The 19,037-nt window shown below is 35.5% G+C and overlaps 1 protein-coding gene across 1 annotated transcript in view; it reads right to left on the bottom strand.

Moving 5' to 3' along the window:
- DPH6 (diphthamine biosynthesis 6) overlaps positions 1-19,037 on the bottom strand; it is a 218,449-nt gene that overhangs the window by 115,129 nt on the left and 84,283 nt on the right. The window contains exons 8-10 of the mRNA XM_026710609.2: positions 18,827-18,914; positions 3,862-4,006; positions 1,389-1,520 (exon numbers count right to left, since the gene is read on the bottom strand). Of these exons, the coding sequence (XP_026566394.2) occupies positions 1,389-1,520; positions 3,862-4,006; positions 18,827-18,914 (365 nt within the window). The remainder of the gene's footprint in view (positions 1-1,388; positions 1,521-3,861; positions 4,007-18,826; positions 18,915-19,037) is intronic.

Genomic DNA, 19,037 nt, shown 5'->3' with positions numbered 1-19,037 from the left:
GAACGTGAATGAATCTTCCTGGCATAAAAGTATTCCTTACTATTGTTCTCCAAGCTCCCTCTTATTCAAAAATGCACATCTCACTGAAGCAGGACTGCAAGATCAATGCCTATGAACAGATGCAATAAGGTTGGAGAAATCTTCGTGCTTCATTCCCCTTATTTCAAAGCATCTGTAACCCATTTTTGATTAAGTTCATTCGCTGTAAAAAGCTAGCAACACTCTACATAGCTTTTCTCTCATTTTTATGTCCCTTAATTCTTCTGTGACCATGGGGAGTGATGGAATGCACAAAGGAGAGAAATCCCATAGACGTAATCTGATCCATATCTTCAGCAGTTCTCTTTTTCCAAATGGTGAACAAAGTTTCTAGTGGACTGTGCAGCAGACCAGCAGGAACAGCCTCTAGCTACCTGTGAAACCCAAGTGGATCCAACAGTCACCAGAGATGGAACGATCTAATGGGTCCAGCCTCCCTGAAGTGGATGGCAGCACTTGAGAATCCCACAATAATCAGAACCAGGACAACAGAGACACCAAGAGCTCTCCCAATTTCAATTCACAGTCATTGATCTGACAGGAACACAGATGTCACTGAACCACGTTGGGCTCTGGATGACCTGTTATAGGCCCATGGCCCTCATGGTAGCCGTGAACTCTTGAGCTGCTTCAGATCTGATTACCAGAGCATGCAGATTGGAGCCCCCAAAGTACGTAAGTCTGGGGAACTCTACTGCCAACTCAGAGATGGAGTCAAGGACTTCAGGCAGGGAGGTTGCTGTGCATCAGGGCGGATGGTACAACAGAAACAATCCCAACTGATACAAGAACCCAACTTATTTAACATTCAGTGGACTGTGGTGTGGTGCCCCCTAAAAGCCATAAGCAATTCCCAGATGACAATCACAGCATCTCTTCTCTTGTCCTAAAGTCTCAGCTGATGCTACCTTAAGGCTTAAAACCTACCTGGGCATATCATGCCTTGGTAATACATGCCACATCAGCATTCCCATCAATGATTAAATTGCAGCTGAGGGGTGTTTAAAAGAACTGTTTAAGAAATGGGGTGGCTAAGAACTGCCCAGGAAGCTAACTACTCATGTTGGCTGCCTAAATTCTCAGAAGAAACAAAATACTTTCTACTAGCTGGAGAGCAACAAGAGGAAAGGGAATTGCCTGGTAATATTCCAACTCAGAGCAAATCACATAATTTATCCTCCAGAGCATTTTAGCCTTCTTTACTTCATGCAAACTAAAAACACTTTTAAAAGTGCATGGAACACAATTGATTAATTGATTAAACAGACTAATTACTAATTATTAAGCCCTAATTAAAACCTATCTATTCTGCAGCTGATACTACACTTCAAAATGCCCAATAAAACTACCTTGGAGTGAGGAAAGGATATTGTTTGCCAATTCTTGTATGCTTTTTCCTTCCGATGAATGAATGTATACGCTGATGCCTGTTATCCACTGGTAACCCTTCAGAGACTTCCCAGAAAATTTAAGAGCTTTACCTATAAAGATTGAAAAATAAGGACATAATGAGAGAGCCAGTTTGGTGTAATGATTAAGGCATCAGATTAGAAACCAGAAGACTGTGAATTTTAGTCCCACCATAGGCACAAAGCCAGCTGGGTGACCTTGGATCACTTACTCTCTTTGAGCCCTAAGGAGGCTATATCTAACCTTTGTCAAAACACTGCAAGGACTTGTCCAAGTAGTCATTAAGAGGCATGCATGCATGCATGTGTGTGTGTGTGTGTGTGTGTGCACACAAATGCTTACTTTATGAATCTTCTAAAAGAAAAAGTAGATCATTCAATACATATGAAACAATTAGCAAATGTATGGTTGTGCTTAAAAGTAAAAAAGAGTGTACAAATCATAAATATTGGACCTATGGTTCTATTCAATGAGTACTCAATGAATATCCTCACATGTTCCCAATATTCTCTCATGAAAAATAAAACACAGAGTAACGCCTGTTTCTATAACTTTGCTCCCTGCCAGACCCTTAATGTCTTTAAATCCCCCAGGAAACAGTCCAGAAAGACAATAATCTTCCCACTGAACTGTTAACAGGTTGACCTTTTTTTTAATGATAGAATTTGCTGGATATCACCCACCATTATTTTATAAGTTTGCCACTTCTTGAAATATTGTATTATACTAATTATAGGGTATGTATTCCATTCCTAATGCAAAAACTTGATGTAATGGCCAAATGCGGACTTGGTGACTGATGGATACATAACATGGGAACTAATTTTACAAAACAAAACAAATGTTCCAGTTTTGTATTTGGATTCAGTTATGCCCTAGGCTGAAATGAAAAATATTCCATGTGTTCAAAGTAAGTCCAGATTGCCTTTTTCATCTGTAGTTTTATTCTATTCAGGCTCGGGATAACCTAACCTTGACTAACAGATTTTGCGGAGGGAGGAACAAAAACATGTAACAGGAAGAATGGAATACGAAAGACTCACTTGAAGCTGATTTGATCTCATCTACAATGCATCATTTCAAACTACGGTACTTGCTGATCATATTGAGTGGTAAGTTGCACAATTAATATAAACTGATAGTTCAAGGAAGTGAAAAAAATTGTTTAAATTAAAGACCATAGATTATGATATGCCAAGAAAAGCTCTACATAATTCTACTGACTACATGTTATTGAGCTGAAGAAGCTTCATGGATGAGAAGCTAAACATCTTCAAAGATAAAACAAAAAGTCCAGCTGCCTCTTGAAAAAACACCTTTGGGACAACAATGACCTGGATGACTGAGATTCTTCACAGACATACATGCTATCTATTTTGTCCTGTATGGGTGAAGGGATGGAAGGTTTTTCTTCTTCATTTAAATGAATGGGAATTTTTAGAATGGACAGCATGATTTTTTGGGAATGTAATTTACACAGATACATAAGTATCACCACCATACAGCTCAAATTTAAGGAGGCAGGATCCATATCTAACAGAAGATCAATAACAGCTGCTGTAGCTTATATTAACTCCAACGAGAAGAATGTATACATTTTCTATCCATATCTCTAGTCAATAATGAAAGTAGTGAACATATCTTTGAAGAAAGCAACACACTGATTTATTTACTTATTTATTTGATTTAGGCACCTTCGAACGTCTGGAACACCATCAGAATGGGAGACTTATGAATCTTGGGGGAATCTTATATTCTAAATAATCAGAAAGAAAGCAACAGTAGCAATAGCAATAGTACTTAGACTTATATACCACTTCGCAGTGCTTTACAGCCCTCTCTATGAGGTTTACAGAGTCAGCATATTGCCTCCAACAATCTGGATTTACCAACCTTGGAAGGATGGAAGGCTGAGTCAACCTTGAGCCTGGTGTGATTTGAACTGCCAAATTGCAGTCAGTCAGCAGTCAGCAGAAGTAGCTTGCAGAACTGCATTCGAACCACTGCTCATATTGATGCATGGTATGATATTCCATTCTTTTTCATAAATGCCTAAAACCTTATGCCACAAATTATGATCTATTGTCAGTCCTTCGTTGTTTCACAAAGAATTGTCTCAATAGATGTATAGCATGCACGGCTGCTGCTGAAGTCACTAAAACACCACTGGTCCCTTTGAACATACACCCACCACAAATAAAAAGATTGTGGCTCTTAAATAAGAAATATAAAGAAACATTACTAAAAACCAATCTAAGGGGTAAACTATACAAAGTTACTGAGAATATTAAATATTGAATGCTATATTGATGTTGTTTAACATATTTAAAATATTCTCTCCATGAGAAAAATTATACAAACAAAAAATTGATACCAAATGTCCACAGTGATTAAGGCAAGTCAAAAACTTACTTTCTTGTGCAAAATTTGGTCTTAAAAACTGCCATGTAATGCAAGGGGTTTCCTTTCTCTCATGTGAAGGTGGACAGGCATGGTCTTCAATTTCTTTTGTGTCACATGAACATTTCCCAGGCAGAATTTTGCCCCCAAACTGTACCTGATTAAAAGAAACACTGGAACATGGGTCAGTGATCAAGAGAGTAGGTTCGTCCTGTTTTAGCAAGAAAGTAAGAAGTTACTACTTATTTCTGAGAATGTGTTTCCAAGCAGAGTCACCAGCTTACTTTCTTGGAGATCGATGTGACACACAGACATAAAACTGAATTGCAACCTAAGTGAACAGCACTATATAATGATTTAATTTACTTAGTACAATTAACAGGGAATCATTATATAGATAAAACAATGCAAATCAATAGTACGCATGGGAACATTCATCATGTTAATGGTAATGGAGTCAAGAAAGTGCTTTAAATGCAACCTTAAACTTTCAACAATATATATCTATTTAAGTTTTAAAAAACAAACAAACAAGTTTTCAAAGTGAATTCAACAAGTTCCAGCCACTGTCTGCTGCCCTCCTCTGGTGTGGATCAGGTATTTCTCTCTCCATCTTTCTGGTAGAAAAACAATTTCGGTTTATTACTAGAACTATGTATTAGTATTTTACTCACAAAAAGCATTTAACATAATCCACAGCATTAGCAGACAAAAGACAGAACACTGGAAAGCTTCTGGTGAGCCATGTATTGTCTGCCACAGGCCATTTCCTTTGAAAGTATACTGATCTTGATGAATCCTTGTCTGATCCACAAAACACATTCATAGTATAACACAATAATAATATTCTTGGAACAAAAGACAGTTTCAGTATTCACTTTACTTTGAAATGATATGTAGTTTACAGATGTACTGTATGAGAAAAGCAGTGGCCATTAGCGTTTTTTTCAAAGATGATATTCAAAGGCCCACAGTACTATACATTTATCCATAAGGGGAAAAAAAGATTTTTTTAAAAAATCACTGTTTTCTCATGATAAGACTAGGATCTCAAACTGGATCTAGAGGACAAATTGGATACAACCAAAGATTGATAAAACATAATTGTTTTTGAGAAATTTGGTATAAAAAGGTTATGGACATCCATCTTGGATTGCATAGGTTGTCATTTTTATTAAAACTTTATATATTTTATTTATTCTGTTTTGTTCAGGTTTTATGTTCTATTTTGTTAAACACTGGGACCTTAGTATAGAACTATAGCAATAGGCAAATCAGTAAATAAAAATGAATTCATATTCCTAAAACTAGCATCCCATTTTTTAAAATTGTGATTCAGAAAAAATTAATTACTATCTTAGGAAGACCAATATATTCACCCATTAGCTCTGTAACATGGTCAGTTATTTGAATTTGAATAACTGTTATTAAATTAAAGTTACAAAAGATTGAAACAAACTTAAGAACCATGGCTTTTTTAATTGTTGGACTAGGACTGGGAAAACAGAAATCTAGAAAGTAAGATTTTTAATAAGGCTTTTTTTTATAATAACATCACACAAGCAAATATAACTGTTGAAATTTTGTTCTTATGGCTGAGAAAATGGCAATGTTTCTTTCATGAAGAGTTATAACATCAGCCTGACTCAGGCTTACATAGATATACCTGTTCAATAGTACAGAAGACACATTCACGGAGAGGCAACTCCCAACATTTTACAATAGTTTCCTATTTTACTTGTCCAATTCCTACCTACTTTCTTTGACCCAAGTCTTTGACACATAATTCAAAATGTTTGTGAGAGAGGAGAACACATGGTTTACTATTCTTCTAGGAATCCTACTTTGAATCACTAAAACACGAATCAAGTTGTCAGGAAGCTATAAAATAAATATAGTTTGCCGCTCATTTCCCCTCTTTTATCCAAAAACACAGAGATTGACTAAAAGAGCTTTCTTAATTTTCAGGCCTGTTTCATCAGAACAGAAAAAGTTGGTCAACATATAATCAGGCATGGTTGCAAGATAGTTCATGGCTGAACCCCTGTAAACTTGCTACACGTCTCACATTTCACTCATGGTTTAAAAAAAATGTAAGCATAATTAGCAGCCTCAATTTTTGTTTGGAGATTTTCATTTCTGAATACAAGAAACTTATTCTTACAAGTATTTAAAAGTGATGGCAATTCTCCGATTGGAACAGAACATAAAAGTCTAAAGTGGAATAGAAATAGGTCTGCTAATCTCTTCTTGCTTTCTGAAGTATAATCTTTCTCATTTAAATAATGTTTGTGGGAGACCATGTTCACATAAAAGATGTGAAGAACACTTATCTTATGAATAGGTAACATCTACACCTATATATTCTATTTCATACAAAAAGAAACAAGAATGGAAAACGAATTATTGAATATATGAAGCTGTATTTCTTAAACAGAGAAATAATGGATATATCTTTATCCCTTCTCCACAAAAAACTATGAAGTTGTTGATAAATATTTTAAAGACAAAGTGAAAAACAATCAATTATACATTATTGAAAGATAAAAGATTCAACTGGCACACAAATATACTTTTGTCCACAAACATTTTACCAACAATGGATTTCTTATGCAAGTATAAATGGAAACATGCAACCTGCCAACATTTCACTGGTGATAAATAGCTTCTACTATTCTACTTTTCTGTACTGCCCAGAAATTCCCAGACAATGACTGAATCCAGAATGAGCCAGTACTCTTTTAAACCACCTTCTAAAAATTGTAACGAGAATCTTTCTCACTTTCTTTTGTGTTTTACATTTTTAAGCTACTTTGATCCAATGGAGATTAACTGAAGATTTTGTGTTCTAAGAAGCTGGATAGGAATTATTTGTTTTAAAAAGTAATGAATAAAATCTTACCTGTCAAATTCTGATCGTCCTATACATAAGATCTGATCTTGTTTGCTAGGCACATTTTCTCATTAATATTTGCTTTTCCCTCCATATAGGAATAAACATTTTATGGCTAAATAATATTATTAGCTTCCATTATGAAAAAAATTAAGCAGGGCATAATCTCTCTCCCTCCCTCCCTCTCTCTTTCTCTCACACACACATCCATCTGGTCATTTTTCTTACAATATAAATGTAACATCAGAACCAATTTCTTAATTTCCCATATTCTGAATTCCAAGCCTAGTTGTCTAGTTCTGTTCTTCACTAGAGACTTTATATTCTAGAGCATATCCAATTAAATATCAAAGAAAGATTTGTGAAATGGGGGAGGGAGGGGGGAAGGAGAAGAGTCACATTGATGAATAAAAACTAACTGCAGGCCACTAAGAAAAAAAAGCAAGGAATAGCACTTAGACTTATATCCTGCTTCACAGTGCTTTACCGCCCTCTCTAAGTGGTTTAGAGAGTCAGCATATTGCTGCCAACAATCTGGATCCTCATTTTACCCACCTCGGAAAGATGGAAGGCTGAGTCAACCTTGAGCAGGTCAGGATCGAACTGCTGGCAGTCGGCAATACTGCATTCTAAAATTAATAGAGCTGGTGGTATTGATGAAGCCTGGAGGAACTGTAGGATCTTGACAGCCCAATTTTTGGGGCAGCAGCAGATCCTTCCTGGTTCCTTCACTGGAAGTGGATGCCAGCAAGGCTGCATGGTATCTACATGGGGCCCACAGATTTTTGGTGGTGGAGGCCTGGTCTAGATGCTCTTGCTGTTTCTAAAGATCCACAGTAGTTGGTGATTTGGGAAGAAGTAACTATGTCTCATAACCCAGTAATCAATTTTTAAAGAAACTGATGAAGTCAAAGTTACATATAGGCTTCCTCTGGCATAATAAGTTAAAATGCCTTGTTCAGTAATCCAGTGGAGGGCCACTTTGGAGAACATGAAATTATTTTCCTGTGATCTTAAAATGAAGCTAATACATCAAAACATTTTATTTCATGTATATTAGACACCTAAGTAAATGTTTAATAAGGGATGGTTCCAATCATCTTGCTGCAGGAGGTGCAACTCAGGAGTTCAAACATTAACTCACATGGTTTGGACCTACAGTACGTTAAATATGCAAATCTTCTTGGCTGTATTTCTAGGCTTTGGAATCTATCAAGATAGAAAAAAGCTGAAGATTTCTCAGGACCTGCAGTTAATAAAAACAATGTTCATACATCAATGAAAAGAGAATTATAGAACTGATTTGCAGCAACGAGTTGTGAATACGCAAAGATGCCCAAAGTTGCTTCAACAATGAGATGGGCAGCATATGAATTTATATAGTCTGACAGAAAAATATGAAGAATAAGGAAGAAAGCAATATAGTTTTTGAGGGAGTAGGTGTGACAGAACATAATTTTTCAGGCCCTTCCTCCCTTTTTTCATATTAACATGATTTTTGAAGTTACATTAATATTGTTATGGAATTGATACTTTTTACTCTATTAGTCTAATACTCTATTATTATTAGTCTAAGCTAATAGGCTACTTAAAAATAGCATACCAAAAATACCTTTTACCACTGTGCTCATTACCAAATTTTATGATTTTCTGTAGTCACTCAGAGAAGCAATCACCTAGGTGTAACTAATATCAAAACAGTAAGGGGAAATAACTACAAACTTCTATGGAAAAGAACAACAAAAATAATTTATTTTATATATATATTTTAATAGGGGTCCTAGATAAAACTTGAAAACTGGATATAGACTGATTGACAATGCATAACCTACCCACTCTGTCCCCAATTTAAAATAAAATTTATATTAAAATTAACATATAGTATTAAGTAAAAACAGACAAGCTGTTTTGTTTTATTTAGGTATTTCTTTTTTAAAAAAAACCTTGGGCCTTCCTTATTCTTTCCTATAATAATTAAGCATTTTCAGTACAAACGTATTTATGCTCTTTGAGCAATAATAGCTTCTTCCCAAGAAAGAAAAGGATAATCCATCTGTGATTAAAGCCTACAGGGATATCAGCATCATAAAGTGTGAAAAGCAACAATGACATAACACAAAATGATTATGAGTCAAAAGCTTCCAAAATGAAAAAAAAAAATCATATCACTTTCAAACAGTGAACTTTGATATTTATTTATTTAGAAAATTTATTTATTTAGAAAATTTATATTGCCGCCTGCTCACACATGACGACTCAAGGCGGTTTACAAGGACAACATGTGTTTTTTTTTCACAAATAACAGAACTCTTTTTTTGAACAGTAACCTTAGTCCAACAAATGATGAGCATATAATTTGTTTAAATAAAAACCAACAGTTTAGACTTTTTTTCATTAGCAAAGGATGAAGCAGAAAGCAGGAAAGTAAGTTCAAAATAATCAGATAGGTGGAATTTATTTTTAGTGGGATACTGTAAAGCTGCAAAACTCTGTACCTAAAGAAGTCTTCCCTGAGCAGCTCTACAGAGGTCATAATATTATCAATTACTTTTTGTTTTATTAGAACTTGGTTTAGTCTATCTTTCAGAATGTTCCATAATCCTGATAAATCCTGATAAATTCTGACTCCCTTGTCAGAATAGAGAGAGTACGCAAAAGCTGATTTCTAGATGTAATTTCTATGAACATTTTTCATTTCTTAGGATCTTTAATTATGAAAATACTAAATCAAAAAAACCCAAGTGTAGCATATAAAATAAACTGAAAACAATCAAAAGGTCAAAAGATCTCCCATACTTATTCATGCAATCCTACTGTTCTGTATAAAAATATTCTCCACACACAGATAAAAACCAGATTTATATTTTATCAGTCCCTTTCTTTGTTATCCCCTACTCAATGCATCTTTTTTCCACCCTTTCTCACCCTAATCAAAATGAAATTTGCCTTTTTTGTGTTCCTCCTTTGGTTTCTGTTTGTATTACGATTATACAGCAACACTTCTGAGTTCCATCAGAAGGTTCTCTTACTAGACAACAACAAACCTTTTATGGAGTGGATTGCTTCCAATCTAGCGAGCATGTCATCAGAAAAAAACAGATAAACAATTTCTTGGTGTTGGCAAAATCCTAGGTTTATCATGCAGCTCATTTTATATCCAGTTATGTCAATTTCTGCTTGTTGCAATAAATTATTAATCACAACTCAAACCCAATGGGGTCCAAAGCAATTCCATTTTACATAGCAATCAGCCATGAGGATATGTGTATTACTTGCATACACATACAGCTTTTTCACTTAAATTGATGGGGTTTCAAAGCATTTAACAAGGCTGGATATTAACCCAGTGGGTTGTTTATTGAAAATAGAACTGAGAGTAGTAACAGAAAAGGTTGGTATAGTAACATCCTTCATTTATATGAAGAACATTTGTTTATTTTCAATTACTCCTACTAAGGGAGGGTTAATCCTAATAGATTGAAGTTACAGGAGGGTATAATTTGACAGAATCCTTGGAGACTCTTCTGCATGGTAAAACGAGATTAACAGCATAACTAATAGGAATCAGAAATGGCTTTTTCCCTGCTAGAAATCTTCCTGCAGAGATTGCATAGCTGTTAGGGATTATCCTAATCCGGATTTCTTCCATCAAGCACTGGGTTGGAGTAAATGGACTACAGCACCTGCACTACAGAATTATTTTATTTATTTTTATTTATTTATTTATTTACAGGCACTGCTTTATTTACAAAGTTCTTGTTGCAAATTTTTGAGGATACGAACAAATCTTTCTGCATCATCAACCTAAAAGGTTCTAGACTGTAGAGTAAAATTCACCATACACTAACCCTTTCCTGCCTTTTGCTCTCTCATCTGCATGTGTGCCATTCACTATTTAGTTGTTGCAAGGACTGTGTATGGTAAGTATAGTAGTAGGAGCTGTGAATATCTGGAATTATGCACAAGACTGATTTTTATGCTTGTTTAAATTTACAAACAAAACAGATTTATGAACAGCCTTTTGGAACGTCACCTGTTCATAAGTAGAGGAATGTATGTGGTCAATTTATATAGCCACACTTCTTGGTAAACTGAATGGGACAACTCGCCACAGCCAACTCACCATGACTAACTTGTTGTAGGCCCAGTTGCCATGGCCAACTCGCTGTGGGACAACTTACTGCAAGACAATTTAATAATTCAATTAATTAAAATAATAAAAAATTATTCTAATTTTTGTCATTTACATTTTGTTCTGTCCCACCTTTTGCATCTTTTCTTTAATTATTCTATTCCACTATTTCTTTGATATTAGTATAATTCTTGTTCTGCAGTGAGTTTTCCTGCAGCAAGTTGGCCATGGCAAGTTGTCCTGCGATGTGTTATCTGTAGCAAGTTGGCCGTGGCAAATTGGTATAGACTCCTTGGTAAATAACTCTGGACAACAAAGGAAATTTAAAATCAAGTAAAAACAATAGCAAACCATTACAATCAAACTACAAATATCAAAACACACAGCAACTGAAAAAGTGACTTTCACACCTAGGTCCAGGCCCAAAGCCGGGTCTTTAGGGTCTTATGAAAACTAGCAGGTCAGGTCCACATAATCTCTGGAAAGAGAATATTCCAGAGACTGGGCTTCAGTAGAAAAATATTGCCTTCTGGGCTCTACCAGCAAACACTACTTAACTAATGGGACCCATAAGCATGCCTCCCCTGTAGGACTTGATAGGACAGATGTAGACAACTAGGGAGAGAGTCCCTTAAATAATCCAGTTCAAACCATGAATGTCTTTAAAGGTGACAACTGGCTTCTTGAATTGCACCTAGTTGGTGGCCAATTAGCTATCCATGCAGCTCACAAATATGTGCCAAATAGAAGGACTCATTTACTATCCATGTGGCCATATTCTGCACCAGTTGAGGCATCTGAATGCTCTTCAAGGGCAACTTCATGTAGAACACTTTGCATTCTCCAGGCAAAAATCATGGAGTTATGAATAACTGTGAACAAGGCTTCCCAGCCCAGGAACAGGCACAGCTGCAACATAGTATGTAAAGACCCTCCCAACCAAGGCTGCTACCTTCTCTTTCAACAAGGGTTGAGGGCAAGTAGCGGATCACAAATTGTACACCAAGTCTGAGGCAGTGCCATGTCATCCAGAATCAAAGATGCAAGATCCATGGCAACAAAAAGTCCAAAAGCCAAAAACTCAGTTTTGCTTGGGCAGAGTTGAAGCCGACTGCACTCCATCCAAGTCTCACATTCTCCAGCACACTGACAGGATCATTCAAGTGGTCTGTGTGGAGATGTAAAGCCAATTATCATCACCATCATTCTGATGTTAACTCACCCCAAATTGTCAGAGGGAGAGAGAACTGAGCCCTCTGACACCCTATGAAGTTGAGGCTGCAGGCTGGACCTCTTCCCCCAATCAAGACTGTGTGACTGGCATCAAACCCAGGAGGAGAAGGACAACCAGCACAACACAGTGATCATTTGTAAGAAATATTTTAAAAGTATAATATTCAATAACCATACTATAAAGAAATTACACATAAAAAATTCTGTAGATAAAAATGATATTTTTATGTTGTAATGAAAAAAGCAAGAAGAATCTTTTCAATTGTTATGCAAAAAAGTCCTGAGATAATGTATTAAACCATAACAGTGAATAAAATGTTATTCTACCTGAGGCACAAGGGCTCATTGTGCTGCCAGAAACAATCTAAAACAAATTTCCAATGAGCCTTTGTAGTTAAACATGAAGAGATTTATTTAAAGAAAATGCAATACTGAACAGCAGAAGAGAGCATAGGCATATTATTGAACTAATGCAGGCTAGCCAGAATTGTCAAATAATTATAAAATATTCAATTGAGAGAATATAAAATTAACACCTGTGAAACATAACTAAGAACACTGAACTCAGCAAGCAGTACACTCAACAAGTACGATTTTTGTTTAATTTGGTCCACTAAGATAGGATTTCTATTACAATTAAAATAAATTATGAAAAAAGATTCCAGTGAACGTTTTCTGCACTCTCTAATTTACTTTTTTATATATTCAGCCTTACTTATAATACCTCTCTACACTAACTTTGACTGAGTTTCAGGGTTAAAAACAAAACCAATTATCTATAAGATAGATGGAGCTTCAAAGTATTATTTTTAAAATTGTATAATGTGAGATAGTCCTATTTATTTATATCACCATGATGAACATTTTGGTACAAATAAAACATTCTATGTGCATAAAATATTAACATACATTTTCCTTTCCCAACATATAGAAAAATGGAAGGATAATAATAATAATAATAATAATAATAATAATAATAATAATAATAATAATAATAGCCTGAAAAAGTGATCAAAAATTAGCATGCATAACGACTGTGGGACTTCTGAATACAGACTGACAAAGTTTTGGAACACAATACCCCGGATATCACAATTGTGGAGAAGAAAAAAGTGTGGATCGTCAACATTGCCATACCTGGTGACAGCAGAATTGACGAGAAACAACTTAAAAAGTCACCAGATATCAGGACTTGAGAATTGAACTGCATAAACCAGTGCAGGTGGTTCCAGTGGTACTCAGCACACTGGGTACTGTCCTAAAGACCTAGGCAAGCACTTAAAAACAATTGGTGCTGACAAGATCACCCTTGGTCAGCTGCAGAAGGCCACCTTACTGGGATCTGCTCACATAATCCACCGATACATCACACACTCCTAAACACTTGGGAAGTGTTCGACTAGTGATTTGTGATACGAAACCCAGCTTGGTTATCTCGTTTACTGTGTATACTATCATTTTTGTAATAATAATAATAATAATAATAATAATAAATCTAAATCAGTCTTTCTCAACTGTGATGATAGTTGTGTGGACTTCAACTCCCAGAATTCCCAAGTTAGCTGTAGAAAAAGAATCAATCCAGACTGCAAAATAATTGCAAAGCATCTTGAAGTGCCATATATATCCAAAGGATAAATGTCCACTGGGAGAAGTAGCAGCATTCTTTCAAATGTGGACTCAGATGGATATGGCATTTACAAAAAAAATAAAATAAAATAAACCACCACTTACTCTAAACCTCTCAATTATAAGATGCAATATAGGAAAGCATAGATAGAACAGGTGAAATTTTTTTCCTCTTTCCTTTGAACTAATATTAGCTAAAATAACCTTCATTCAAGTAAGAATTCTTGGTATGTAAGCCTATGATTCCATATCACAAGAACCCAGAGTTTACCCCTCAGGGTATATGCAATGCGCAAGCAGTTTATGTTTAAGTATAATATTTCAGAGTTACAGGGAATGTTGTAGGCACATGTGTAAACAGGTGCATTTCCATTGTTCCTATTATGTGTGCATCTGCCTTAAAAACAAGCATACAAAATCACTATGTTTATTTGCCAGGCATATAGCTGACATTAAAAAAAGGACCTACCAATTTTCTCCTTGCTTCCCCATGTGCAGTTTTGACAAGAAGCTCTGAAAACAGTTCTCAAGCTATAAGACTTGGTGGCAATCAACCATATCTTGCAAATCCCAGACTTTATGTGAATTGGTAACTTGACAAGAATAATTAAATGGCTACAGCTGCATTCCTATTGTAACTGAAGAGTGAGTTAGGAATGATTGACAGCAGTGGAGTGGAATGGTTAGTAGAGTCCGGGTGAATGACAAGTGAAGTATGTCAGTGGAGAAATGATAGATAAGGGGAGGAGAGACACAAGTATGCGGGGGGGGGGGGGAGAGAAAGAGAGAAGGCATAGGTAAGAGAACAGTGATTAGGCTAAGCTATTACTGATTATTTACATGATCTTATTTGTTTGAAATGGATAAACATTTTAACTTTGAAATTGTGAATTTTTTTTGAAGAATTCTAAGTGTGTGCATATCTCATTCTATGTGCTAGATACATATGTGTATGTGTGTAGATATTTATACTATTAAAAAGAAAGTCCTTCTCACCCCTATAGATGTGTCTTCAATCTCAGGTCATCAATCAGAGATTAGGGAATTTGAAGATACTCAACTGCTTTGAAACTCACTGAATTTGGTACTCAACACATTTTGTTGTGCCGATATTTGTTGTTGCTTGTTACTCAAGTGCAGGCTAGAACTCGTTGGTGTTGATGGCTTGTGACTCGCTACCCTTTCCAGCTGAAACAAAGGATGACGCTTTAGTCACATAGTAACCCTTGCCCAGTGCACATCCCCTTGCAGCCTTTTTTAGCTTTTGTGGTCGTTTTGTGTATTTTTGTACTTTTTTTCTCATCGGTTCAGGTAAAGTGAAGTTTTTATTTTATTTAATCTAAGTATTTATTAATTTTTAGGTTTATTCCTCATGTAATTATATACAACCATATCTTTTAACATATTGCCTTAAAAATTGTCTTTGGTTTGGGAATGCATTAAATTTATTACATTATTCCTTATGGGGAAAAAATTGTTTGGTACTCGTCAGTTTTGGTACTCATCACACCTCCCCAAAACCGATTAACAATTGAGTACTGAGGTACCACTATATTTTCAGCTGTTCCTAGCACTGTACTCTTCTGTACAGAGCTCTCTCATGTTGTTCCAAGGATTCGTTAAAGCCACTCTCCCAGTTTAGGAGTCGCAGCCCCAATACTCTTCCCGCTACTGGGATCACTTTGGCCCTATATATCATGCTTACTTGGATACTTATATAATAGGTCCTGTTGAAGTGAGTGTGGCTTATTCCTGTAAATTACCATTAAGTGAAGGTAAGGCTGGGTTCTCCAAGCATTCTTGCAAAAAGCCCCAAAACAAATAGCAAACTACTGCTGCCACGAAAACCAAATGTATTATAACCATGAATTCTACTGACTTCTACCTTTTAAATCTATAAGATTGTAATGTTTGCATTTTGGTATATATGCAAACATGTTTTGAGCATACAGATCCACAAACACATATAAATATAATATCTATCAGTTTTCTCTAATGCTCTGGAATGTTAAAAATTCCATTAAGCGTAGTAAATATGCTGTTTTGACTCTACGATTCTATTCTCCCCCCCCCCCTTTTTATTACAGGATTAAATAGTTAAGCAGTTCTTAGCATCTGCCTTAAATTGGTGCACAATTAAGTCTGCTTAAATTTCAACGAGTGAACTGTCTTAAACATGCTTAACTACATTCTTAGCTTGAAAGCATGGAATATTTTACATAAAATGAGTTAATGCATTTTAATAAGTTTTTTTTTAAAAAACTTTTATTCCTGTTTTAAAAGAATAGAGAGAAAGAACTCAAGATAAAATGTGCCTCTTGTCAACATGACCAACTTCTTAGTCTTAAGTGATCAAACCCTTAAATAGGGCAACGGGGGGTGGGGGGGCATAATTTTATTCTTAAAAGTAGGGTATGTGATGTTATAATTTATTCAATTTATATAGAATAAATAACATAGAACTCATTCATAACTTGACAGAAAATAAATTAATCTGAAAATGGTAATAGCTTTTGCTATGATTCCATCAAAGCGCAAAATAAACAAATTTTGTCCTTAATTCTACAAGATGTTAACTGTATACACCAAAATCTACATCAGAATTCCATAATGCTGGCTTTTAAAGAACATGATAGCTTTGTCTACAATGAATTTGAAATATGATTTGCTATAAAACAGCTTGAAACTGTGGGTCTTTCACAAAATCTTAAATATCTACAAAGAAGAGAGAAAGAGCTTCTGAATAGATAAAAGTAAAATCGTGATTCTTATATAAAATATTATGCATTTTAATAAGATTTTTGCCTGATTTATGTAAAGCTTTGTGTTTTTCATTTTCCCTAGCCTGTCACATTGTAGTGATGTATGAAGCATTTTAGCATCAAGTTTGCCATGAGCAATAAAGTCAGTGCCCCTAAGAAATATTAATATATTTCCACTTTTTTATCCTCTCTCCAGGAGTGTTCTTATTCAGCTTATTTGGTTTCACTTCACATAGTCAGCCAGCATAATTTTTAGACTCATAGTAATATTTTAAAGCTTTGCACAGCTAAAAAATATCCTTGTCAAACACGGTACAGTGTGTACTAAAAGGCCACATTTGAAAATGAAGAACATGGTCTTGGGACAAAGAAAATATTTATATGAAGAAGCTGAATATTAAAGACAAGCTAGAGGCAAACACAAAGAAAAGTTCCAATCATAACTATTTTTCCCCTCGGGTTCAGATTGCTCTATAAAGTTCTGCGGCTCACAACAGAATCAAGCATTATTCATGGAAAGTCAGAGGCTCTAAAAGTCTGGGGATCAGTAAGCCTTCTTGAAATGTTCAAATAATGGCTACAACCACAGAATGACGGATATACTGATCATAGCCAATCATAAAATTTCATTTAACAGAAGGCAGTTTACAAGACAATGAGCTTGCCCATTATGGCCATAAATCATGATGTTCGTCATCACACGACTAATCGATTTTTACAACTTTTTTGATGAGTGTCTGAAATGCAGTCATGTGATTGTGGGGAGGAGAGTCAGCCATCCAAACTTCAAAACCGAGTCTTAAATACTTTTGGGGAGGTTTGTCAAAACTGCAAAGCTGGGGATTATCTATACATACAGTTGTCATTGTTGGGTAGAATTTCAATAATAAAGATTAATGCTTTACCTTTATTTTTATTCCCGATAATACCAATCATGATGATTGATGTAACATTTAAACAATATCAGAAAGACGTTTCTAAGTGTACATAAACCAGTGTTTGACTTAGAATGATTCATATGATGACTGTTTAAAGTTATACTGGCATTGAAAAAAGTGACTTATGACTGATTGTGGCATCCCCACAGTCAGTGATCAATATTCAGATGGCTGGCAACCGTCATGTGTTTTATGATGGTTGCAATGTCCCAGGGTCATGTGATTGCCATTTGCAACCTTCTCAGCCATCTTCCAACAAAAGCCAATGGGGAAAGCCGGAGTTGTTTAATGACATGATTCACTTAACATTGAAGTGATTTGTTTAACAACCATGACAAAAAATGGTTGTAAAATCAGGCATGACACATTTAACAACCGTGTTGCTTAGCACAAGAAATTGAAAACTATCTGTATGGCATGATAAAAAACAAGAATTAAATATAAATTGCTGCAAGATGCTAAAGAAAGCAGTGGGATGGGATTACTTGACCTAAAATTGTATTTTCCTTCTTATAAGCAACATTTGTCTTTAGAGCTATAAAGGCTATTTTTCATATTCTCTACAATTCAGTTCAAGAGAGATTAGTGAGTTGATTATGTCATTTCACTATTATGCTACTTGCACTAAAAAGTGTAAGGGTTTCCCCTCTCTCATTTCCAACTCTAGGGGGCAGTGCTCATCTCTAATTCTTAGCCTAGGGAGCCAGCATTCTCCAGACATTTCCATGGTCATATGGTCATACACCAAGGTGCACAGAATGTTATTGTCCCACCAAAGTGGTACCTACTTATCTACTTGCATTTGCATGCTTTCAAACTGCTCGATAAACAGCAGCTGGGGCAAATAATGGGAGCTCAACCCATTGCACGGCAGTCAGGTCTTGTACCCAAGCTGTCAGTTTTCCAACTGACAAGCTCAGTGTCCTTAATTGAGCAGCCATCGCTTCCCTTTACTTGCACTAAAATTATGACTAATTAACATTCTTTTTCTAATCAGAAAATATTGATCAAAATAAATATTCCTACATATTTCTAAGATGTCTGTGCATCTCACTCAAACATATTACACATGTACACGTGGAGAGAGAGGGGGAGGGAGGGAGGGAGGGAGAGAGAGAGAGAGACTAACAGTCAATCTTCTCAAATGATGGCTCTGCTTCAAACACATTCCAGAACATGTCTTAATCATTTGTATTTCAAACAATTTATTTTTTTTTTGTTTCCAGATGTCATCTCAGTAAATGTAAAACAACACTTCTTCAGCCCAAAATGTAAACAATTATTTGAATAAAATAACCCACCATTTTCCTATCAGTAAATATGGCATTTTCCATGAGATACTAAATGACAATCTAAATAAAACTAAACTTTACTGGAATGCTGGACTTGCCTTATCTTCCAAATGCAACTTTAACAGGCGGAGATAAGCCACAGGGGCAAATGCATCTGCTGAATGTACAACCACTTCTGAGGAGTCCCTATAACACAAAATTTTAAAAATGTGATGGAAAAAATAGTATTGTTGTGTTGCTTTTGAAAGGAAAACAAAACAAAAATAACCCAAAGGTACTTTTTCCAAAAGCCAATTGGACTTTCCTGGG

The sequence above is a fragment of the Pseudonaja textilis genome, chromosome 1 (assembly GCF_049901715.1).
Source record: "Pseudonaja textilis isolate UNSWEBS1 chromosome 1, rPseTex1.2, whole genome shotgun sequence".
In the NCBI taxonomy this organism is placed as follows: domain Eukaryota; kingdom Metazoa; phylum Chordata; class Lepidosauria; order Squamata; family Elapidae; genus Pseudonaja; species Pseudonaja textilis.
Note: the sequence above shows the minus strand (reverse complement) of the source record. Positions and strands in the feature narration are given on the sequence as shown.